The sequence below is a fragment of the Bison bison genome, unplaced genomic scaffold (assembly GCF_000754665.1).
Source record: "Bison bison bison isolate TAMUID 2011002044 unplaced genomic scaffold, Bison_UMD1.0 scf7180017864192, whole genome shotgun sequence".
In the NCBI taxonomy this organism is placed as follows: Eukaryota; Metazoa; Chordata; class Mammalia; order Artiodactyla; family Bovidae; genus Bison; species Bison bison.
The window spans coordinates 360,235-386,289 of record NW_011494764.1 but is presented as its reverse complement, the minus strand read 5'-3'; the positions used below and the strand labels follow the sequence as shown (position 1 = coordinate 386,289).

The 26,055-nt window shown below is 50.4% G+C and overlaps 1 protein-coding gene across 1 annotated transcript in view; it reads right to left on the bottom strand.

Annotated features, from left to right (window-relative positions):
* Positions 1 to 26,055, bottom strand: part of ZNF423 (zinc finger protein 423) — a 337,684-nt gene that overhangs the window by 225,254 nt on the left and 86,375 nt on the right. Inside the window, exon 5 of the mRNA XM_010843978.1 lies at positions 15,350 to 15,550. Coding sequence (XP_010842280.1) covers positions 15,350 to 15,550 — 201 coding nt within the window. The remainder of the gene's footprint in view (positions 1 to 15,349; positions 15,551 to 26,055) is intronic.

Here is a 26,055-nt window from a genome sequence, read left to right as displayed (position 1 = left end):
CTCGGATGTCAAAGACGATCACCCTGGGTAGGTGATGTTGGAGCTGAGGCCCAAAAGAAAGTTAAAGAACCTCCAGGGGGAGGGGAGAGTGATGCAAAGGCCCTGTGGTGGGAGCCCTGTTCACGGCTCGAGAGGAAGGGCGCGGCTGGGAGAGGTAGGGCCAGGTCTGCAGGATGGGTTCTTTCCAAGCGCGGCAGGAGAGGGGCACAGTTTGCAGCCGCCCTGGAGACAGATGTGCGGAAGAGGCTGGGAGGCCACAGACGGATGCCATTCATCTAGACCTGCCCCTCGGCCTCCTTCTCCCCATCTCCTCACTGCTCAGTCCCCACCTGCTCGCACAGGGGTCACCCCGGCCCTGGCAGATCTGGCCTTATCACCCTGTCGTTCAACAGAGCTGACACGCACAGCCAACCACTCGGCGAGGCCAAGACTTCCAGCGCCCGCGGGGGTGGGGTGGGGCCAGGGTGCGTGTACCCCCTACAGCCAGACGCCCCCCACCTGCTCAGCTGCCTCGCAGCCTCGGTCTTCCCAGATGCTCCCCCCAGAGCAATGATGTCATTTCCAAAGGCAGCCAAATTCTAGCCAGTCAGCTCCAAAATAAAACTGTTTAACACAAAATGAAGCATTTTATAATCCCCTGTACATTTTTTCCCCCGAGCTGGCACATACAGTGTTTAAAAACACTGCCAAAATGCTCAACCAATAGCTGAGCTTTATTCTAGACCAGTGCCAGAGTTAAACTTCAGATTTCCTTGCTCTTTTCCTGTTCCGAAGCCCTCGAATCCCCTTGAGCCTCTGCTGCAGCACCCCTGCGGCTTCTCCCACTCCCCACTATGCCAGCTACATGTAGGGGGGTAGGGGGGAGTGGTCTGAACCTGAGTAGAGAAAGGCTGGTCTCCCGCTGGCTGCTCTCCGTGAACCGCAGGCCCTAGCCAGCAGGAGGTAAATTTGGTTGCCTTCTCATTTTGTTGGGGATGTTCTCTATTTTTCTGTGTTAGGGTGTCATTTTAAGGATGCCAGTCATAGGATCATGGGCTTTGGAGGGACCTGAAATATAGATCAGTGCCAGCCCCTTTTCTCCGCCATCCACCCCCCTGACATCATCCGATGTGTTCATCTCCAGGCTGTTAAAGGCTCTTGCCATCAGGAAGTTGCTCAATATATGCGGACCAGAATGGGTGTCCCGTGGCTTCTTGCATTGGTCCTGGTTCTGTCCCTTGGAGTACCAAGATCGATGAAGACAGAGATCAGGCTGCGTCATTCCCCACTGCTACGGTGCACAGCCCTCTCCATTAATGCATCTTACCCAGAGGTGACAGTAAAAACAACCACTGGCCACCGTCACAGGGAGAGACACCAGCTGGACTAGTGGCACCGGCCAAGCCCTCCCTATCCCTGAGGTCAGGTCATCTAGTCTGGGATCTTAGTTGCCAAGGATTAAATGATTCAAGCTGCTTCCCTTTTGGGGCTGCTTCTGCCTGATGGCATCCAGTTCACCATCTTATGCTGGCAGCACCCTGATTTCCTCTGGAGAACATCTCTGGGTCTGCCATTCAGAGCACTTGACTTGCCCTGAGCCAAAAGCCAATACAGCATTCATCAGAACCAGAAGATACAAGAAGATTAGGTCCCAAGGCTTTTGCCAGAGTTCCTAGATTCAGCCATACCTGAAGCTATCCCTGTGTCTGAAATGTCTATTTCCAAGAGCAAATAAATCCCCTTACTTGGTTTAAGCAAATTAGGGTTTGATTTTCTGACACTGGCCACCAAGAATGCTAACTGCCAACTTGCAAGCGTAACTTTGAGGTCTCCCCTTCTCCCTCTTCCCCTGCATCCCTCTCCAATCATGGTCTTTCCAGCCACACGTGGGACAGAGGAGTCACCTCCTCATCCTGCTTTGCTGACACAGCCTCTGAGCACGCTAACGGCTCCCCTCTCACACTCCTCACACCACCATGAACCACAAAGGGCGCCAACAGGTTCTTGGAACAAAATAACTACAAACCGTCAGTTTAAGAATCTCCTGGCCAAAGTCAGTGAGAGCTAGGTGTCATAAAATGTAAGCTCCAGGGACGTCCCTTGGGATCCAGTGGTTGAGAATCTGCCTTCCAATGCAGGGGGTGTGGGTTCGATCCCTGGTCAGAGAACTATTAATAAGATCCCACGTGCCTCAGGGCAACTCAGTCCACACACCATAACTAGAGAGTTGACATGCCGAAACTCCTGAGCCCACACACTCCAGAGCCTGTGCTCTGCAACAAAGAGAAGCCCACACACTGAAACTAGAGAAAGCCCAGGCACCACCAGGAAGAGTCTGTGCACCGCAATGATGACCCAGTGCAGCCCCCCCACAAAAAAACACTTACTAAAATGACCCCCCAAAATATACACTCCAGATGGGCAGGAGTGAGTGTCTGTTTCACTCACTACTCTATCCCCCCCATCTAGACGCGTTCCTGGCTCATAGTAGGTGCTTAAAAAAATTCCTCAATGAATGAATGAGCATGTGCCAGGGCTGCTAAGGTTCTAAGGAACATATTTTTCCTCTGAGCGGTAGTTCGCTTTGTTCTTTGGGGTCCCTGGAGTCATAAACTAAGGGACGTGGACTAAACCATCAATAGTTTTCAGCTACAATAAAGGACTCTCGTAGAACAATTCCCCTCTAGTTGTCTCTTTTACCCCAAAACCAGGTCAGGATTCAGCTGGAGGCTGTTCCCATCTTCACCCACAGGCACTTCTCAAAGCTTTTCAATCTCAAATTGGAGGAAACGGAGTTGATGACTCGGGGAACGCAATTTTCAGATCTTTATGCCCAACAGGAGCTGGAATTAGCACCAGCACTTCCAGGAGAAAAGCACGGGGTCTCTCCCAGGGCTCTGGTCTTTGTGTACCCTGCCTATCGGTAATAAAGGTGACAGGAGGGGGCAAGGCGTGCTAGGCCGATGACACTGTGGATCTTGACGTGACAGGAAAAGCTGTGACTCTTGACAAAAGCGCCACATAACTGGCCCTGAGTTTGCTCAATAACACTGAGATTTGGGGGCTGTACACGTACACATTGGGAGAAAAAACAAACTGAAATACCTACACAAAATACCTTGATATTGTGACTCTGGAATACTTTGGCTGCACCCTCCTTCCCCCTGATGCTGGCAGTCAATGTGACTTTTGGTAATGCTGGGTTTCCCGGGTGAGGCTGTAGAGGGACACAGCACGGCGGACTGATTTCATGACCACCTCCTCACACCATCTAACTCAGCCACCGGCGGTCCAACCTCTCTCCAGCCTGGCCGCGGCCTGCACACAGAGTTCAGGAGGCCCAGCAGCCAGCGAATGCCACCAGGGCGCGACTTGCCTCTATCCCAGAGTTCCATCCCCAAAGGACCAAGAGGGAGAGGTCTGGGTGAGCTGGCTTCTGTGGGGACCTCCAGAGTAGGGGCACAACTTCCACAAAGTTTGTCACAGTTCAAGGGCCAAACTCACTCCACATGAAGCAAAGAAAACATCTAGTCCAAACAAATTTTGAATTTTGTGAGTCTGGCATGCATGCATGTTCAGTCATGTCCAACTTTTTGTGAACCCATGGACTTTTTTGAGCCCACCGAAAAAGCTTTTGAGCTTTTTAAGCCCACCAGACTCCTCTGCCCATGGGATTTCCCAGGCAAGAATACTGGAGTGGGTTGTCATTTCCTTCTCCAGGGGATCTTCCCCACCCAGGGGTTGAACCTCTGTCTCCTGCATTGGCAGGCGGGTTCTTTACCACTGCGCCACCTGGAAGAGAACTCAGCTTACTATGGGACAGCCCCACAGATAGCCAGTGAGCCAGGCAGAAACTGCAGGAAGGGCCACACGTCAGAGAACACATGGGTGACCAGGAGCTAGTCCCTAGGGCTGCACTGCGTCCTAGGAACTATCACATACCCCCTGGGGCCACCAGACAAGCCACCACCTCCCCATGCGACCCTGGACAAGTGTCTGTCATTAAGGGGCGCCCAATTAGTACTTTCAGGCTGCGCAGGGCTTCTGAAGAGCTACCCTGGGGCTTCCAGGAGACTGAAGGGGATAGGACAGGGGATGCTAGGCAAGTAGGCGGGGCTCAGAATCTCTCCAACTCTTTTTTTTTTTTATTTGTTTGGCTGCATCACGGCTTAGTTGTGGCATGCAGGACCTTTTGGTTACGGAATGTGAACTCAGTTGTGGCATGTGGGGGATCTAGTCCCCTGACCAGGGATCGAACCTGGGTGCCTTGCATTGGGAGTGCAGAGCCTTAGCCACTGGACCACCAGGGAAGTCCCTCTCCCCAACTCTTAACACAGCGCCGTGCATCTACCAGCCTTATATACTGGTTGTTTTTGACTATACTGCTCATGTTTGAGTACACAGGGTTAAAAATAAGGTTTGAAACCACTGAGTAGTTGGTCTTTGAGGAATCTGCCTCCCTAAAACTCTGGGATGAGATGACTAGACACTATCAAAAGCCGAGTGGATGGACTTGGTCATAGGTAGCTGTCAATCTGGTATTTGATTAGACTATTTCATTTCCTCATATGTGCCTGCATATATTCCCTTCTGCTAGAAAATACATCCATGCTTCCTGGCCATCATCCTGGGGAACCTCTTCAAAGCGCTCAGTACAGAGGTCTGGATGAATCTGACCCCTGAAACTCCCACCCGGGGCCTGGCTAATAGGCACGTCTGTCTCCCCAAGAGACTCCAGAGGTGAGCCTTGGTCATGGGGAGTCGTCAGCAGTCCACTTCAGGACTGTGTCCTGGCAATTTGAAAGAGGCTACTCTTTCTCCTGGTGAGGCTGAGTCAGGAGGGTGGAAGCCCACAGGCTCTGGGGCCCCTCTGCGGCTGCACACGCAGTGACAGGGTTTGTGGGCACAGCCCCGGGCATGTCTAGACGAACATGCTTGAAGCCGGCCTTACTTCTCAGTTCCTTCAGCCTGTGAATCTGCTTTTCTCTGCCTGTCAGTTTGAATTGAGTCTTTATGCAGACAGCATGTTAACTGAGGACCTACTATGTGCCAGGCAGCCAAAACGACCATGGTTACTTCACCTTCCAGCTAGATTACACATTCTTTGTTGATAGGAACTTCCTCTCTCTCTCTCTCTCTCTCTCTCTCTCTCATACACACACACACTGCCCTGGCAATACAGTAGGTATGGCATCACTACTTGATGACGTGACATGTACCCCCTGGAATCATCTAAGCTGCAATGGATGGCGGCAGGCCAGACCCAGACAGATCAGGAATACAAATGCAACCGACCTGAGGGTCATGGAGGTTTTTTCCTCCTCCCAAGACCTTGACATCCTGCTGGGTGTACATCCTGGGCCCAACGACAGGAAGCCAATGGAAGCTTTGGCTGATGCCAGGAAAGGTGCAAAAGCCAAGGGTCCAGCCTGGGAGGAACAGCCCAGTCTTCCCCACTCCCCCAGTGCAGCTCCAGGGTCTACACACAGAGGTCAGCCCAAAGATGTTTGTAGCAGAAACACCCCAGTGTCAGCCACCACACCTGGATTCCACGCTGGCCCACCTGTGGGCACAGTGATTCACAAAACCATCACAGTGATCAAGCTGGCTACGTGGGAAAAAAGGAAAAGACTCCCTCCCCTTTGCAGAGTCCTCCGAAACCTCAGGACATACACAGAGACACTTATTTTCCCATGAAAACCAAAAGAAATGTAGATTCTTCCCACCTTGACCCCTGCCTTCTGCGTTGTCGGATTTGGTGTCTAATTCTGGAGAGACCTGCAGATCCAACCACGCGAGAGCCATGCTTGCTCTACGTAATCGAAGCAAAAGGGGCACGTTCTGTAAACCTGCAGGCTTCATGGGAGGTGGATGATAGCACTGGCATCTGGAAAACCACTTCCCTCCATGTCATCACCAGGAGCCAGGGACAGCTGTCCAGACAGAGCCACAGCCACAGGCAGCCTGCCGCCTCCCCAGGCACCCTTCTAAGGGAACTAGGAGGCCAGGGAGCAGGCAATTTAGGGAAGTTTCCACCCTCGCCAACAGCCAGCCAGACCCAGGCTGGCCAGTCACCCATCTCCCCAAATAGCAGTGCGCCAGGAGGCAGACACACACAGGATCTTGCCTAAGTGTCGTGGGAGTGACATCTCTAGACAGGGAAACCCCTTTTAAAGGCACTGGGGAAGGCCACTCTTTCAAGGGCACCTACAGTACTTCATCTTACAAGTCAAAAAATGCTTTTGTGAAATGAGTGCCTTCTCTAATGAGTTGATTTTTATTCAAATAAGCAGTTCCCACATTCCACCCCCATCAGCACCCAGAACGGTCCCTACACATAGTATTGGATTGGCCAAAAAGTTTGTCCTGTTTTTTCCATAAGATGTTATGAAAAACTCAAATGAAGTTTTTGGCCAACCCAATATATGCCAGACCACCTTACTTCCCTCCTGAGAAATCTGTGCGCAGGTCAAGAAGCAATAGTTAGAACTGGACATGGAACAATGGACTGGTTCAAAATTGGGAAAGGGGTATGTCAAGGCTGTATATTGTTGCCCTGCTTACTTAACTTATATGCAGAGTACATCATGTGAAAAGCCAGGCTGGATGAAGCACAAGCTGGAATCTAGATTGCCGGGAGAAATATCAATAACCCCATATATGCAAATAACACCACCCTAATGGCAGAAAGCAAAGAGGAACTAAAGAACCTCTTGATGAAGGTAAGAGAGGAGAGTGAAAAAGCTGGCTTAAAACTCAACATTCAAAAAACTAAGATCATGGCATCCAGTCCCATTATTTCATAGCAAACAGATGGGGAAACAATGGAAACCATGACGGACTTTATTTTCTTGGGCTCCAAAATCACTGCAGATGGTGACTGCAGCCATGAAATTAAAAGACGCTTACTCCTCGGGAAAAAAACTGTGACAAACCTAGACAGTGCATTAGAAAGCAGAGACATCACTTTGCTGACAGGGGTCCATACAGTCAAAACTGTGGTTTTTCCAGTAGTCATGTACAGATTTGAGAGTTGGACCATAAAGAAAGTTGAGCACCAAAGAATTGATGCTTTCAAACTGTGGTGCTGGAGAAGACTCTTGAGAGTCCCTTGGACTGCAAGGAGAGCAAACCAGTCAATCCTAAAGGAGATCAACCCTGAATATTCACTGGAAGGACTGATTCTGAAGCTGAAGCTCCAATACTTTGGTCACCTGATGCAAAGAGCTGACTCATTGGAAAAGACTCTGATGCTGGGAAAGATTGAGAGCAGGAGAATGGGGAGACAGAGGATGAGATGGTTGGATGGCATCACTGACTTGATGGACATGAGTTTAAGCAAACTCCAGGAGATGGTGATGGACAGGGAAGCCTGGTGTGCTGCAGTCCATGGGGTCACAAAGAGTCAGACATGACTAAGTGACTGAACAACTACAATATATGCTCAATAAATATTTGCTGAATGAATAAATCATCTCTTCCTTCTCTAACTCCCCCTTCTGATGACATATTAGCTGAAGACCTACTACGTCCCAGCACGCTTCCTGGAACCTTTATTTTCGCTATCTGATACCTCAGAATCCTTCCTTCATGAAACCTGTACCGTCTACATCTTACCTCAAGGGGGCTGTAGCCTCCTTGAGGACAAGCTCAAACATTTACTGAGCACCTACTATGTGGTCTAGCCAGAGGCCAAGGCAACCCTGGGGACAGAGAGAACAGGGCCCAAGCCTGGGCATCAAGGACACACTAGCGTGATGGGCTGGCAAACACTTTGGTCTTTGCCAATCGGATGGGTTAAGAGTGGTATTTTCCTGTGATTTAAATGTACAGTTTTCTTACTATAAAGGTAGTTCTGAATCTTCTGACTGTTTAAGATCCCATTCAACTTTCTTTCTCTGGTTCCATTTCTGTTCTGGGCACGTGGGAGATACTCAAAATACCTAATGAGCAGTGTGTCACCAACCAGTCTGAGTGGGTGCTGGCTTTGGGTAGACTGGCCCTTGCCCCCTTTGCGGTTGATTTATTGGGTATTTTCTTAGTGTTGGTAGGAGCACCTCACACATTAAGGAAAATATCTTTTGCCTGTGATATATATCTTTGATTTATTGCAGTTTTGGCAATGCAGAAGTGTTTTATTTTTGTGTAGTCAAACATTTCTGTCCTTTGTTTTATGGCTTTTGGGTTTAGGGTTATATTTAGAAAAGGCTTCCCCATTCTGACAATCTTTTTTTTAAAAAAAACTCATGTTTTCTTTCAGTGTTTTTAAGTTTTCTTTTCCTGTTTAGATTTCTGATCCATTTGGGATTTGTTTTGGCGTTAGGATGCAGAAGGGATCCAATGTCCTTTTTCAGGATGGCCACCATGCCTTCCCAACCCCACTGACTGGCCAATCCATCTTCCTCTGCTGACGTGCAATAACACCTTTCTCATGCACCTTATCTCCAGCTCGACTCGGGTCCATTCTTGGTCTTTTTTTCATTCCTCTGGTCTGTCCCACACTACTTAGAATCCTACCGCTTCAGAACATGTTTTAAAATCATATCTAGTTACCAGCCCCTCCTGTTAGGCCTCTTTGTCAAAACTGTCTTTCCTATCCTTGCATGCCCATTTGTTTTTCTATTTTTTGACCGCACGACATGCAGGATCTTAGTTCCTGGACCAGGGATCAAACCTGTGTCCCCTGCAGTGGAAGTACGATGTCTTAATGACTGGACCGCCAGGCAAGTTCCACCTCATGAACTTTAGAATCAGCTTGTCCATGTCTAAACAAAGCTTTTTGTTACTTTCACTGGCTAACATTAATAGACTAATTTCACAGAAATTGATGTATTTATGATATCAAATCCTTCCATTCAAGAACAAGGTCTGCCTTTTCACTTAATTAAGACTCTTCTGTGTCCCCCAGTCGCTGATTCTGTTTGCTCGCTCCGAACACTTGAATGAGATGCCCTGTGGGTTCGTTCCTGGCCCTATACATTCTGTGGCTAGCGTAAACCGGACTCTTTCTTGCTCTGTGTTTTGTGACCGGATGCTGTTCGCGTGCAGGAAAGCTCTTCAGGTGGGGATATTCTTTGTGCTCCAGGCCCCAGGCCTTTAGCTCTGCGTGATGCCGGCTGACACCGAGGCGCTGTGCACACCCCCACGGGCAGAAGAAACCCGCGCCCTGCACCTGTGTACTTGGCACTGCGTCGCCCAGCGACTGGCCTGCGCCCACTCCGTTTTGCCCAAATGGAACCAGTGCAAGGGGTGCTGCGAGCACTAAGGCAGGGAGGGGCCCCACGCATGCTGTTGGAGCAAGAAAGGGCCTGAGCCGGCACACAAAGGCAAGCTCTGGCCAGCCGGTGGACAGGAACGAGGCTGGCAAAGGTGGCCAGCCTCCACGCAGCCCCAGTCCTGTAATTAGGGCCCACAGGTCACTCTGGCCACAGCTGAACAAACCAGGGTGTAATTAACTTTCCACCCGGCTTTTTACACAGCAGCATTTCACCTTTGCCAGAAAGGGAGGGTCTGCCTTTCCAAAAGGGCTGAGGAAACACTCCTTGGTCCCAATCCCCAGGAAAGGGGGGTAGCTGAGGGTAGGGGCAGGGAGCAGTGAAATTAACCCACAGGGAGCACATTTTTTGCTGTTGCTATTTGAACAAATTCCCCTCTCTAATTTTTTCTGAAGTTGAGCGTTCAAAAAGGCTGTGTCGTCTGGAGTTCAGTTAGGAACTGTTCACTGTCTGTGTTCCCACCACAAAGTGTTCAGACATCAAATCTTAGCTCAGCTCTGTAACTTTGAGCAAGATCCCCCTAACTTCGAGCCTCAGTCGTCCAATGGGTACAGTGGGGAGGAACAATGAAAAACAAGACCTCCCTGCAGGAACTGTTGTGAGGATGAGGTGAGATAGGCCCTGCATTCAGCAAGCATCTATTAAAGCACCACTGTGGACCAGGCACCAGGCTAGGACATAAGAGGGAATCAAACAGATATGACTCTTGTCTTCACGAAGCCTGACAGTAGCGGGGGAGATGGGAGGGAAACACCTCGAAAAGAATCAGAATAATTCTAGAATCTGGTTTGTGCTGGGGGCTGAATGGGGCAGGGGCTGCAGAGAGAGCAGGTGGCGGGAGATCTAGGGGCCACATTCCAGGGTGAGTCCCACAGGGCCTGACATGTGACAGGTGCTCAATATATGAACAGTGTCAGGACTGAAGCCCCTGAGAGCTCCCAGAGAGCAGCAGAAACCCCATGTATTTCAAGGCGTCCACCTGGTCCTAAAAGGCAATTTCTGTTCTGTGGAGCAAGTGCCTGGAGCCCAGAGCGAAAAGCCTCAGTTTCTAGAGAGACTCCATCCACCACTCCCCACCTATAATGAAACCCCAAATGATGCCAGAGGAGCCTCTGGCAAGCCGCAAAAGCCACTGGGTGCTCTAGTCCTGGGGACCCACCTGTCCTGAGACGGACACACAGCACAGCCCTACTCCTGACACGGTTGGAGAAGGCAGATCTAAAGCACTGCACCGTGTTGATCCAGCACCCAGATGTCCTTGGGCAGTCAACCTAATTAATTTGGACTGATGAGCGGTTAGTCTGAGTCACAGAGTATCGGGATAGTTTCTCTGTCAGGAAGCAGTGAAACGTTCCACCTGAATCCAGACTGAAGGTCCGTGGGTGACCTGCTTCAATGAGCATATAAAAAACTGGAATCAGCCCCCAGGATAAATCAAACCCCTCATGCCTGCTTCCATGGTGCCCCAGGAAGTTCTTAGAGATACTTTCTAAGGCACTTGATATCCTCCTGGTTCCTAAAAAATGATGGAAATCACCCCCCTTCAACCATTTATAGGGCCCAGACATGCTTGGTCAACACTGTAGAAATGGCATAACGTAAACTTCAGCTTACTCCCTGTTCCCCATGTTATTCGCTGTGGTGGGACCGAAATTAATAGGGACTTTCTATCATCAGTTCAGACGGCCACCCAACACTCCAGCTGTTTCCCCACTCGGAGCCCACAAAGGATACTCCATCAGTAACAGTCAAGTCCATCACAAATTGAGTCAGCCTCTATCTACTCTGCTGCAAAAATCCTCACCTACTGGCACATTGGTCTACATTTTTACAGTATATGGACCCAGTACCAGCAACCCAGTTTCACAAGAAGGGCTCCCCAGAAAGGATAATGCAGAAGACGACATGGCAAATTGGGAATCCGTTCAGAAAATGTTCAGTAACAAATGCCAAATATAAGGTGGTAAGTGCCCACAACTCCAAGCATGTAAACATTTGTTATCCTGTGGGCAGGGACTAGAGGGGAACAAAGAGAATTCAGACAGCTGTTGGGCGTGGGAGCATCGGCAGAGAGGACTGGATCTTTGCTTGTTTCACTTCGTGTCCTAAAGATGCAATGTCTGTTGGCGTGTGGGTTTAAAAGTCGGTTTCTCTGCAGACACAAAGCAGGGAGAGGGAGAGCGAGAAAGAAGGAGAGAGAAATACAAACAGGTCTCAATGGAGTTGCCTTCGGTTCTGGAAGTCCACGGTTCAGCAACCCCTCCTGGACCCAGCACTGCCTCTCCTGCTGAGGAACAAGGAAGCCCCTGGAAGCCAGGGTTCCTCAGTGTAGACGGTTCTGGCTCCGGGGTGGAGGATCTGGGAGCTTCCTGGTGAATGCCATCACCACCATTCTGGTAGGAGGCTCCCCTTCCATGAGGAGCATCCCCACCCCAGAAACTGTCCAGACCTCACACCACTCTCCCGGAGTCTGATGGAACAAGGCCGTGCCCCCACGCCCAACTGCCATAGCAAGAGCCCAGAGCTCACTCTGCCAGAGCAGTTCAAAGAAGGACCACATTCGAAGAACCTAAAACATGACAGAAACGAACCTTCCATGAAACAGAAACAGAATCATGGGCCTAGGGAAGAGATTCACGGTTGCCAAGGTAGGAGCCAAGAGACGGATGGATTGGGAGTTTGGGATTAGCAGATGCAAACTCGTGCATACAGAATACATAAACAATAAGGTCCTACTTGACAGTATAGGGAACTTATACTCAATATCCCATGGTAAACCATACTGGAAAAGAATGTACATATAGGTATAACTGAGTCACTTTGCTGTAGAGCAGTAATTACCACAACATTGTAAATCAACTATACTTCAGTAAAAAATTAATAATAATAATAGAAAGGGCCACACTCAAGATGAACCCCACAAACACTGCCCCCTGGGCTGGGCTTTCCAGGCACCCTGGCTGGGGAGGGTTGTGCTGCCTCCGCATTCCAGGAGGACAGACAGCCCTCTGCAGGAAAGCTTCTTGTTCACACCCAAAGCTGGATTCCAATGGACAGGTGCGCTGCCCTCAGGCCCCAGATCCTCAACAGCAGGGAAGCTCCACCCTTTCTCAAAACAAGACTCATCTGTTCCCTCAGAAGGGTCTGCGGAGCACCCAGAGCCCGCCGGGCCTCACAGAGCAGGGTCCTCTCTGAAATCCTTGTCTGAAACCGTCTTCGTTGGGCTGGAAAGTGTCCACCTTTCCCTCCAGAGTCTGCTCCACGGGGCAGCGATGCCCACCTGCACTGTCCCTAGTACTGCAACCAGGTGACCAAGGATGAGCATCCAGCAGAGACCCCTGAGGCTGGCCTAGGAGGGCCTGCTGTTGCATTTTTGTACTAGTTTCAAAGTTTTAAAGCAGAAGCCAATTTTTGAAGATGTTAAACTAATTCAATGTATAAAACAAACTTTTTAAGGTAATAGCTTTGTCTGGAGTGGGTTTCAGAGCCCCTCAGTCAGACAGCCCCAGAGACACCTCTGAGGCCACAGTTTGAAAACCACCACACAATCTAAGGATGTTTGGAGGCGTCCTAGGTAGGGACCTGTTTTGAATAAGTTAAAGTGAAAGTCGCTCAGTCGTGTCCGACTCCTTGTGACCCCATAGACTATACAGTCCATGCAATTCTCCAGGCCAGAATACTGGAGTGGGTAGCCTTTCCCTTCTCCAGGGGATCTTCCTAACCCAGGGATCGAACCCGGGTCTCCCGCACTGCAGGTGGATTCTTTGCAAGCAGAGCCACCAGGGAAGCCCAAGAATACGAGACTGGGTAGCCTATTCTTTCCCCAGGGGATCTTCCTGACCCAGGAATCGAACCAAGGTCTCCTGCACTGCAGGCAGATTCTTTACCAACTGAGCTATCAGGGAAGCCCTGTTTTGAATAATATGCACACAGTTCCCAATAGTGTATCCTGTCCCTGAGTAGTCCTAAGAACTGGGGGAAATAACTCCTCACATCTCTCTTCCATGTTTGGGGGACTTGCCCAGGCTGGGTCATGCCTTTACTGGGTGGTAATGAATTTCTCAGGGATGCTATTAGGCGAGGTTGTTTCCTGTACTCTTTCAAGGAATCTCTGACTCCTGTCCAATGCTCCAGGGTTTGGGGGTATTCCTGGTTCCCATGTCCCAGTGGAGGTCGTTAGTGGGGTCCTGCCAGGAAGCAGGCAGAGGAGCTGGTGGATAAAGATGCATCGATAAAGATGGCTGGAGACCCTGCAAATGGGGCTGCCGTGATTTCAGCCAAAGTCTGAGGCTGTGAAGAAAAGAGGCTGCCACTGGGAAGACAGTCCTGCCCAGGACCAAAGGACAGATAGCTACCATTTAAAATTTCCAATACAGACTACCACGTATAGCCCCAAAGCCTCCCAATCTCCCTTCTCCACCTAGAAGCACCACCATTCTCAAAAGGGTGGTAACAGACGAAAGAATCTCCTTGATGCTGAAGAGCTGTAGTGCCAGGAATGGCACCTCATTCCAAGAGCTACAGACACCCATCAAAGCATCACTCCACAGTGGAACTGAGAAGCCCTGCTTTAACAACAGCACAGGAGCAGTGTGATAGGACATAAAGAGAACAGCTTTTAAGTAGAAGATCGATTGACTGTTTTTAAAATATGCACCAATAGTTCACTCTCTTATAGTTAAGATTTCACTTCAGTTTGTAGCTAATCAAGAACTACACCAGCATCGACTGTTTTCTCAAGGAGAATGAGAGTCTGTAGCCCACAAGGCTGAGGAGGTCCTGATTCCATCACCAAACTGCTATGTGACCCGGGTTCACACCGGGTCACCTTTCTGTCTCCCTCAATATTTCCCCCCAGGAAATAAGACGACTGGAAAAGCCAACCGCATAAATCCCTTCTGAGCATCTAAGTTGGCCATCTCCTCTGCCAATGACGGGAATATTAACAAATTCCAAAATGACTGGGGTTTGGTTTGCTGATTCCCAAACAGTTCAAAACTTTGAGTCTTTCTGGGTCCATTGTTTTTGATATCGATTCCCTTTAGAGGTTGAGAATGAGGACTTGGCTCATCCAGGGCTGTGTGGGTACAGATGTCACTAGAGGAAAAGTCATAGCAAAGTTCCCCAAACACTTGGCTATCAAACTTCCAAGACAGCCTCACAGGTAGAGGAAATAAGACTTTGAGTCCCAGCCTATCTCCTACCAGCAAATTTCCCTCCCCAAACAGATGTCAGGGCCTCCTTTGAGTATTGGTTGGAGATTTAGGTCCTATTTCCACCAACCGGCACCCAAGGGGCTACATCAACAGTCACAATCAAGGAAGTGTCTCAGGATAGCTATGTAAGGAATACGGATGCTCTGACCTCCTTGCTCAAAGTCTGGAACGATGTCAACCCTAATGGGATAGCATGGCTGCCACACTCCAGGGAATACACATGTCCCCATTCCCCTACCCCTCACACCCCATATATCCCAGACACACGGACACACTTGACTCGTGAAGTCTTAAATCGCTCCTAGAAACTGTGGCCTTGTCCACCTTCTGTGAGGCAGCTGGTAACAGAACACAGGGCCATTGTCAGGCCTAGCAAAAACTGCTCCCAGCCACCCTTCTCCTACCCAGGGAAGCAGAGGCCAAGTGCAGAGGCAGAACTGGGTCCCTTTCTGCAGGCGTACTTCTTGGCTTCTGAAATTCTCCTCATCCCATCGTTAGCCCTGCCTCAGAGTTCACTCCTTCACGCAGCTTTCCACACTTAAGCTGCTTAACTTTGCACTAATAACCTCTTAATTGCTGGGTTTCCAAAAGGCCTTCCAGAAATCCAGGGTGCAGACCCACCCACTTATGGGTCACGGGCCACAGACGGCAGTTTCGGGGAGCAAGGACAGGGTACCTCCACCTAACTTCTGCTTGCCGCAAAGCTGTTGCTTTTATTTTTAATTTTATTGAAGAGGGTACCCAAGACACCACAATAAAATGACATTAATTGTAAAATTACATTATTAATTCTTTAATCTCACTTGAGGCTTCAAGCTGTTGCTATGTCCAATTACCCGTATAACCACCTGTCAGAATCCCAGTGCTATTTAACATTACCTCCAGGACAGCGGTGGGCCCGATGGTCCGTCAGCTCTGCCAGAGACTCAAAGTCCTGCTGACAGTGATCGCAGGTGTAAATTGACTCATCCTCCACGTCTTCATCGTCCTCATTCCTCTCCTCTTGACTTGTCACGCTGTTCCTGTCTTCCAGCACACGGCTGGTTTTTCGATCACACTCCGGCTCTCCTTCTAGGCCTCCTGCCAACAGGAAGAATACAGTCCATGTCAGCTGACGGGGTCTGGGGAAAGCATTGTAAAAGAAATCGCCCCGCATTTATGAAGATACATTTAATTACTCTACCTCCCAGGGTCCATTATCCTTGACACCTCTCAGTATATTAATATATGGGTTTTTGTAGCATGTGGTGCCATAATTCTCAGCTAGCTTATTTAATTCTCGGTGCAAATCTTCCAGAGGGATTTCCTGTCATCTTCCCTCTGTGCGTGGATACTGGGGGTCGTGACCCATCAGGGAGGTGAAAATGCCTTAGCATTTTGTCTCCTAAAAACTCAATTCTCTCACACACCTCTCCAGTGTTTTGATCAGCTGTTCCTAATGTACAAGCTTTAAGTTTCCCCGAAAGCCCTGTGGTTTAGAGCTGAGAGATCTCTTAGCCAGACTAACCCTCCACACAACATGCCTGTCAATGTGGTGAGAGGCTGGCTCAGTTCTTTGTAAAGATGTCCTGATTCTGGAATCAAAGAAGTGCATGTGTTTGCAGGACCAAGGACAGTCAAATTGCTGCTTAAAAGGCACCTGAGCCCTCACTTGCACCCCAGTATCAGCCTAGAGAGTGAGAACCAGCCTTGGAATCATTTGACCAACGTCTTTAAAATAAAATACCAATTCTATGCTTCCTACTGCTGCTGCTACTGCTAAGTCACTTCAGTCATGTCCGACTCTGTGTGACCCCATAGACGGCAGCCCACCAGGCTCCTCCATCCATGGGATTTTCTAGGCAAGAGTACTGGAGTGGCTTGCCATTGCCTTCTCCGATTCTATGCTTAGCACCATGCAAACCAGTAGATAAACTGTACAGAAAACTGAACTCATGATTAATGATCATGATAACAATGCTTTGGCTTTGCATAGCATTCTGTGCATTTTCAAAGTAACAAATACACACATGTAGCCCCATTTCAGTCTTACACATCCCAGAGCTAAAGAGGGCTCAAGTGATCACCTGGCTCCACTCTGCCACCACCCCTCCCTGCAGAGAGGGACAGCTTTGTTATTCCCCTTTCACAGGTAAGACACCTGGCCTCCAGCCAGGGGGCTGTAACATCCCTAGCCCCCGACAGATGTTGACCTTGACATCCTGACTCCTGCCCCATGCACTTCCCCACAGAGCAGACTCGATCTGAGATAAACAGGGCCCAACAAGAACTTGTAAACTGAAGTGCAAAAAAATCCAGGGCAAATATTACATACGAAATATATCAGTCATCCCAATAAATGTCAGTGGATTAAAATTGCCCATTAAAATACAGAGACTTGGAACCAAAAATCCAAGTGCCTGTCATCTCTTCCCACAGTCTGTTCTGGGAAACAGATCAACCTGTGCAGAAACTAGAGCTTATTTAAACTAGAGAGAGAAATCTCTACTACATGTAAAGATATTGATGCAAACATATACTCATATGCAGAGGTGTGTGTATGTGTATGTGCATGTATGTGTGTGTGCATGAGTGTGTGTGTATATTGCCCATAACATCACAGTTACAGAAAAGCCTTCGGCACACAGCCTTTAAACCCCCAAGGATTGGTCGCCAAAGGAAGAAAGAGGAACAAAGCAAAAAATGCATTCGATTTGAGGTGGAAGCCACAGTCCTACAAATATTTCAATTTAGAAATAGATAATGTTATAAGGGCTCCGTTTCTCCTGTCCACACAGAACGCGCACTTCCAAGCACCCGACATCGAGAACCTACAAACACAAATCAGCTCATTGGAGAGCCAGCTGCCGCCTTCCGTGGCGGGGAACGTGGCGTGACACGCCGCTTGGAGCTGCGCGGAGGCAGTAAAAATCAATGTTTCCATTTGTGGCCCATCAAAACATCTCTCTTCTTACCAATTAAGGGATGTACAATTTTTAGGTTCTTTTATTATCAGAACACGCCAACTCCCGGCAATACAGAAATCCCATTAAAAGCCAGGCAGCATATTTATCTCAGGAAATCTGATCTGCTGCTGCGGCGACGGCAAGAAATAGAAAGCAAAGAAATGAGAAATATCATTTGGAGCCTTCAATATTATAAGTCATCACACAGCCATGGTTACACAGTCAAGCGCCCATCTCTGAAATTCCTAGTTTACAGTCTCTTCCTTTAACAGAAAAAAATGTTCTGAAGGGGGAAAAAAAGAACCATAATTCCCACTTTATCTACTACACCAAGTCTCCAGATAATAAGTTACATTCAGCAGCATGCCGGTGTTACTTTACTTAACACACAGTTTAATAGACATATTTAAATTATCCCCTTGTTATATTTTTTTTGCCATATTTACTTGGCAGCACTTTCCATAATAGCTCATCTAATCCACAACTGGAACCACAAACATTACAATGCATTTGATCTCTTTAAATCTGGTACATCCTGTTGACTCAGGAGCAGATAAATCAGAATGTCAACTCATGGGTTTTTATAAGGCAAAAACCCATAAAGTCATCCCAGAGTATAAATCTGTTTTAAGGAACTGTCACCTCCCCGCCGCTGTGTCCTAAATGGGAAGGCAAGGTGGCTGCATGGGAAGGGACAGGAGACGGGAGGTGAGCGACATGGGGACCTCATACACAGCCTGAAGAACTGTTAGAAGCAGGACTTCCCTGGAGACCCAGTCCCCGGGGGCCCCTCTGCTGCGTCAACAGAATCAAGACCTTGAGAGCAGGAAGCCCTCCATCCTGCTCGAAGGTTTACTCTGTAAGGCAATCTCGTGTGACCCAGCCTCTGAGCCTCACAATCGGGAAAAATGGTGTTATTTTTCCAGCTTTCCTCAGAAAACTGAGGCTCTGAGAGGCCACCCAGAGCCACATAAGAGACTGAACCTACAAGTTCTGACGTGGTGTCACGCGCCCTTCTCCAGGCCTGGACCCCAGACGCCCAAGGCCAGGAGACGAGAGCGCTGAGGCTGCCAGTGCCCCTGGGGCACCCTCTGGGTCTCTTCTTTCCAGGCCCACCCTCAGCAGCTGCTCAGAGAGCCCCTGGGGCCATCAGGAGCGGACCTGCCCTGTTCCCCTGACCCGGCCCTGGCTCCTCGGGGGCAGCCCTGCTGGCCCATGTCCCTCCCTCATCCAGCCAGAGGCCCCCGAGGGTCCTCACTGAGAGCTCACAGGGGACGCAGGGCCCAGCAGCCACCATCAGCCCTCCCAAGCCCCCACCCCAAGGGCTGCCTCGGGTTTCCATCGTGGAAACCTTGAGCCTAAACTACAGTTGACCCCAGGTCCCTGCAACCCCCAGGGCCCCCAAAGCAAGGTCAGTACAGCTCATTTCTCTGCCCATCCCCACCCGGGGCTGAGAAGGACTTCCCAAAAATGGGCCGCTGGGCCTTTCCCTGCAGCCTCACCCAAGTTCTCTAGGGGACAGCCAAGGAAGGCCTAAACTACACAATTTCCAACAGGGCCCTCTCCCAGGGCCATGAGCTTGGGACAGAAAACAGAATCGGCACCATGCAGGCCGCCTTTCCCTCCATTGCCAGAGTTCCCGACCTGCCGGGCACACACTGCACCTCGGCTAGCTCACAAGCGGGGTGTTTTCTTGTGCACACACCACCATCTTTCTGCCCAGGGGTCTACCCACAGCAGCGAGCATTACCAGCCGACCTGGTGCCCTATGAACTGGGCACCATCACAGCCCCATCTTCCAGCTGACGAAACTGGGACTCTGGGAGATGATGATGCTTCACCAAGGCCACAGGGGCAGATTTCAAAGACAGCTGTTATTGTTGTTGTTCAGTCGCTATGTCACGTTCAACTCTTTGCGACACCATGGACCTTCCAATAAGTCAGTTCTTCACATCAGGTCGCCAAACTATTGGAGTTTCAGCTTCAGCATCAGTCCTTCCAGTGAATATTCAGGGTTGGCTTGATCTCCGTGCTATCCAAGAGACTCTCAAGAGTCTTTTCCAGCTGTGCCTGATTCTTAACCACTCCACTACATGGTCTCCCCCCAGCAGAGCCTCAGTGGAAAAGTGAGTCTCAGTGTCAAGGAACCGTCCTACCCTCCAGAGTCACCTGCAGGGTCCTGTTCGCGGCCCCCAAGGCCCAGCAAAGGTTCTGGTTGTTTCCAATGGTTTCAACAGCCACATAGCTTTGTTCCATCCCTTAACTTCAAGTGTATTTAGCCAAGGGCTTCACACTCCTGCTCCGCTGTAACTCTTTACCCACCTCACTCCCCACGGGCCTGAGTATCAAGGCCACTCAGATCCCCATCATCCATTCCCCAAGGTCCCCTTTCCTTCCCTGTCAGCACACTTAGCTCCAACTTCTCTCACAGGCTGATTTTTCACTCTCCGCCTCCCATGGCAGCTGCACTTGTCCTGGACGGCAGCAACGACTCCCATCCCATGTGCTACTACGGAGGAAGACCTTGCCCTCTCCCATCAAAAAGAGGGACCCAGGGTTTCCCTGGTGACTCAGTGGGCAAGAATCCACCTGCCAAGGCAGGAGACACGGGTTCAATCCCTGATTCGGGAAGACCCCACATGCCGCGGAGCAACTAAGCCCGTGCACCGCAACTACTGAGCCTGTACTCTAGAGCCCAGGAGTCACGACTACCAAAGCCCACGTGCCCTAGAGCCCATGTTCCGCAACAAGAGAAGCCACCGCAACCAGAAGCCCATGCACCTCAACTAGAGACTAGCCCCCACTCGCCGCAACTAGAGAAAAGTCCACGCAGCATTTAGCACAGCCGAAAATAAATAAATAAATAAAAGTTAAAAAAGAAGAAGCGGGATTGACGTCCCCTCCACAATTCCCCTCTGGCCCAGCTGGCCTTAGTGGCTCCTCCAAATGCTAGAATGCCACAGAAACTAGAATGCAGCCTCCCCTGGGTCTCCTGAGAACCCAGCTAACCTACTATGAGAAGCCAAAGCCTCATGAAGAAAGGGTGGGTGCTCCAGGCTGCCAGCACCCACTGCCAGTCCCAGGAATGAAGCATCTTGGACACCTAGCCCAGACAAGCCTTCAGAAGGCAGCAGCCCCAAGAGCCACATGACTACAATCATATAACAACTGTACGAAGTGAAAGCACCAGCCAAGCCCAGTCACCCACAGAACTGTGTGCAGTAATAACTGTTGCTTTAGGTCATTGAGTTTGGAGGTACCTTGTGACATAGCCATTGATAGCTGCAACACGTCCCCATAAGCTCATGAGGGCAGGAGCTCTGTCTGTTTCGCTAGGTACTATCTCCCCAGCTCCTAGTACAGACACATAGTAGGCACTCAGTAAATGGTGAATGAATGAATGGATTTCAAAGAAACAAGACTCTGAATGTCAATACAGATAGAAGCAAGGGAAGAGGAAGTGGTTACAGGGCTGTTTATTGTGTGGTAAGTATTGAGTTCAATCATATGAAGTTGCCATCTTTGTGGGTCAAAAATGCCAAATATTGGCAATCTCAAATGGTTCAACCTAACATATGATGGGACCAATCTGTTCTGCCAACTTCTTCAAAGCAAGAGGAAGATGGTACACCTACACAGGCTAATCCCTCTACACCACACCAGTCCCTGAGTCCAAGATATGGGCTTGGGGAACCTTCTATGAGCAAAGAGCGGCAGTAACAAAACACTCCATCTTTGCTGCCTATGATGAGAGAATAGTGCATTTCCCCACCCAAGCCAGGTGCTGCCTCCCCTGGCACCCTGAGTGATGGTGGTCACCTCAGGTACCTTCTACCTTCGCATCCTCCCATCCCATCATCACAGTAAGCCTATGGGGGAGATATAGTTGATATCTCCCCTCTCCAGAGGGGGAAGCCAAGGCTCAGGACCACACACAATCACGTACACTGGGAAGGGCAGAGCCTGGACTCGAACTCAGGTCTTCTGCCTATAATCTTGACTCTTAACCACTACACGGGAGGGCAAAAAAGAGACTGCCTGCGAAAGCGCTGAGCAGGGGACAGCTGGCTGAGTCCCCTGCCAGAAAAAGGGAAAGGGGAGAGGCCCCGGGGGGCCAGGCTGCCCACAGGCTGCCAGGTCTGGGAACAGGACTTTTCCTACCTTCTCAGCCAGGCTTCTTGAGCTCATGAGTCAGGACTGTCAGGGCCTCAGCGCTCCCCAGGGCCAGCCGAGAGAGGCTCAGCCTGAGAACACCCATGAGGGTCTCTTCCCTCTGGCCCCAGTCCCCGCCAGCATGAGAGTCAGAAAGAACCTCAGCAACAACGCTGCCTCTTCTCCTTCCTGGGACCGACTGCGGGGAACAACCCGCCATCAAGGGTCCTGGGCACCCTGAAAGCCAACCAGGGGCCACTGAGGGTCCCGCCTCAGGGGTCCCAGGGCCGAGGACCCACCCAATGGAGGCGGAAGGCCAGGAGCAGCCCCCACATGCCCAGGATACAGAAAACAAGGGAATCGCACCCGTTCATCTCTGCTCTCCTTCATCCACCTGAGACACGTTGATTAGGCAGCTACTGTGGGTCAGGCATAACAAACATGTATTTGCAACAACATACAGTCTCTTTCATCTCAGTGGCCTGAAAGCCATATAATGCCTGGCACAGAAAAGATAGTTAATCAACATGGGGTGGGTGAAAGAGTGCCCAGTGAAGAAATGGAATGCCTGAGGGGAGGTATAGGTGGTTAAGAGCTGCAGCCTGGGCTGGGGTCACTCAGCACCCCGGTCTTGACTCTAGGACCACCCACTTCAGCCCATGAGTGACTCTGACTCTGTCACTTGTCCCATCCAAGGCTGAGTCCCTACGTGTCAATAAGCCTGATCGTGATGGACACGGTCCTCTCCTGCTTCACAAGATGGAGATGAACGAACGGCCATTGATTTGAGAAGACTTGCGCCTACAGCTACACACAGACACAGGTAAGCCAAGAGCCCTGCAGGGTTCTGAGGAGCTCAGGGGAGGCTGGAGCAGGAGCAGATGGGCAGAGGAAGATGTGGGCAAAACTGCAAGACAAGGGTGCCAGGGAGGGGCAAAGAGGGGTGTGAGGGCCAGGATGGTGCCCCATCAGAGTGGGAGGCGGAGAGTCATCCCTGGAGGCCAGCCTCCCCGTCTCCTACCCGAATCAGACTTGGACAGGAGACCACACCACCCATCTCTGTGGAAATCAGCAGACGGTGAATTCTAGGCATGTCCAGGGCTTGATGAGAAAACCCAACTGCACAGGGAGCACCAGGAGCGCAAGTGTAGAGGAATCAGCAGGGCAGAGGCAACCATGCTGTTCCTGCAGAAAGATGGTTATGAAGCAACGACACACACGAGCAGCAGAGAGCTGGAGTCATGTTCCAGGGCCTGATGGGATGATAGAAAAACAACAGAAAGAATTCCAGACTTTGGAGCCAGCATTTCTGGGTTCAAATCCACAGGCATCACTTCATAGCTGGGAGACCTTGGATAAGTCACTTGCCCTCTGAGAAAAATTTTAATAACGTTACTGTTTTAACGAGATAGTATATACAAAGCCTGGCACCCGGCTCACAAGGAAGCTTGCGAAAACAGTAGCCACAGTTACTGTCTTATTTTGCTGTCATCATTCAAACACAGGCAGCATCACTGTTAAGACAGGAGGGTGGAGACACCATGCCACACAAGACTCTGGAAGGAGACCTCACAGGCTCCTGAGGGTGGAGAATGTCAGGGTACATGCCCCATGGAAGACACAAAAATGTCCAAAAGAATCCACTGCACCGGGAGAGGAAAGTCCTGGCCTTGAGTCCAGGCTCCCCCACTCCACGCTGTGTGACCCTGAGTAAATGACAAGCCCACCTCCTCCAGGAAACAGCGTGACCTCTGCCGAGGGTCTGCCCCAGGGGCAGGCAATGTGTACGTGTTTACAATTCACACGCCCGCTTGTCCTGCGCTCTCCCCCTGTACGCCGTTCAGGAGCCTCCAGACAGACTTCACAGTCCAGGCAGGTGTCTACCACTTCCAAAGTGTTTATCCTGGAGCAACATTTTCCTTTAATAGCAAACACAGGCTCCGTCCTAACAGCCCGTTATGTTTCCTACAAACAGTTTCCCCGGCAGCATGTTTCCTGAGGGCCAGCGTGGGAGGAAGCACTTTCGGAACCTGGGCAAGAGGTCAAACCCCTGGCTGAACCTCAGCTCGGCGCTCAGGCCCAGCTTTTAGAGAAGGACACGTCTCCGTGAACACTTTCTCACGCACGCCTGGGCGGGTGGGACGAAGAAATGGAGGAACTGGGCCGGGGCCGGGCAAGGAGGCTGCCAACCGCAATTAGACACTCTGCTTGTGCATCCGCTGCTGGCCCCAAATTCCACAAGGCAGCCACTATTTATCTTCAGGTTTAGAATATTTGCAGTGCAGGCAGCAGGGTAACATTTAACACTCAGCCTAAAGGGTCCCCTTGACAGCAGAGCTGTAGGCAAATATTTTAACACATAATTTGCTGTCCAAGTTCCACTTCTTAAATAAGGAAGCAACTTCCACAGGCTGTCTTAGGGGTTCAGGGGGAGTGCCTATCACTCCCTTCTCAGTGTTGATGGCTCTGCGGATGGGCTTTCAAAGCCACGGTCAGTGAGACACTGAACCTGAGGCTGCACCACACAAGCCAGATGGTCCATCCTGGCTGATGATGCCAGATTGGGTACAGGGCCCCCCTCTCCACAGGCCCGCAGTTGACCAGGAAAATGACAAGAACCTTCCAGAGAACGTCTCTCTAGTGGACAGGAATTCTAGAAGCCAAGGCCAAAGTGTGATGGCAAAATGTAATAGCACTCACTTTTGTCAGACCAGGCCTTCCGATTAATTTGCATCCTTCACCCCTTGACCCATGTCCCCATAAGGGAGATATAACATTAGACCTTTTTTATAGAGGGCAAAACCAAGGCTCAGATGGCTCAGACAGCTCACTCTGTCACTCAGATTATGAGTAGGCCTAAGCTCACAACTCCAAGGCCCCCACCTTTACACAAACGAGTAGAATGGGCTGAGGGAGTCTACGGGGAGACTATACACCCACCCAAGGAGGTGGTCCCTGCTCAAATCATCTACAAAATCACCATACAGAAAAGTGAGGCTCAGTACAGACATTATTTGTTCTTTTTTAAAAGAAAAACAATTAAGAAATCTGTATTTTTTGTGACGTTTCTGGACTTTTGAATGTTGACTTCAAATTTTAAGAAATCAGGTGTGGATGAAACAATAGGCCTTGGAGGGCTGGAGGTAACCTGGGTGGGGGCGGTGGGGGGGTCTTTGCCGTGGGACACACCCAGCAAGAGTCTCTGGGGCCCCTTACCCAGACAGGAAGTTTAGCTGTGCAATAATGAAAGTGCCCCTTTCTTTGGAGATTTAGGGCTGGGTTCAAGTTCCTCCCTGCATGGCTCTGGTTGTTTATACTTCTAGACTTTGGTTTCCTTGCCTAAAAATGAAGAAGATATCACTCCCTGAAGTTCTGATTGGAAAAGCTTCCTCTGAGGACTGTCATTCTGGTGACCTTGCCCCAGGTCTCTGCCACCCAAGCCGCGGTGAGCAATAAGGTCCCCCCAGACTGGAGCCATTATCAGACACAAATTCTCCACATCTCAGTCAGTCAACGAACATTCTTCTGAGCACCTCCTATGTGCTAGCCACTGCTCCAGGCACTGTAGATGCACCAAAGAACAAAGCGAAGTTGCTCATGCTGCTGAGGCTGACATTGGGTTACGAGCACCTTGCCATGTGTGGGCACATCCTGCTGAACAAAAGCATGATTCTCCCCTCCCAAGTGCCTAGCTCAAGCCATAAAGGCAGAGAGAGATGGCAGCTTTCTCCGCGCCTGGCTCCCAGCTACGATGGGTAACGAAGGAGCGGAAAGAAAAGATGATGGATGGGAGGGAGGGAAAGCAGGAGGAGGGGAGAGAAGCAAACACCCCCACCAAAAAGGAAAAAAAAAATTATATTTTTCTAGTCAGTCCTGAACAGTGTCGCTCCTCCGAGCCTCACAATCTTAATAAAACTGATCTCGCCGCATGCAGTAATGAAGAACAGTCGGACAAAGCCACCCTGGAACCATGAAAATTGTACGCTGTTACCGCCTTGTGACCTCCTGAGGCTGTGACCACACTGCCCTCTCCTTGCTGTCATGTTTTGTCTCCGACGGCCACTGGGAAGGAGAAGATGGAGAAGCGAACCAGAGGTAGGCAGTGGAGGGCAGCCGTGGGGTGGCATGGGGAGCTTGATAAATCCAGCTAATCTGCGGCCAGCCCTGAGGCCTGGCGCTCCTAATTGCCCCTGGTCCAGGAGCAGCGCTCAGGGTGAGGATGCTGGGGCGCACATCACCCCCGAGGGCCATGGCAGAAAGAGGAGCCCTGTGGGGGTGGAGAAGGGGCCGGGGACCAAAGCATACCCCCAGGCAGGGCTGAGTAAGAGTGGCTCAGGGCCAAAGGCAAACGCAAACAGTGCAGATGAAGGCCACAGCCCCCAGCCCATGCCAGGGTCGCTCGGGACACCGGCAGGTCCCACCCTCTCTGGCCTCATGGCTCCATCTGCCCATGAAGGCATGGGCCATGGAGCAGCTGCTCCATGGCCC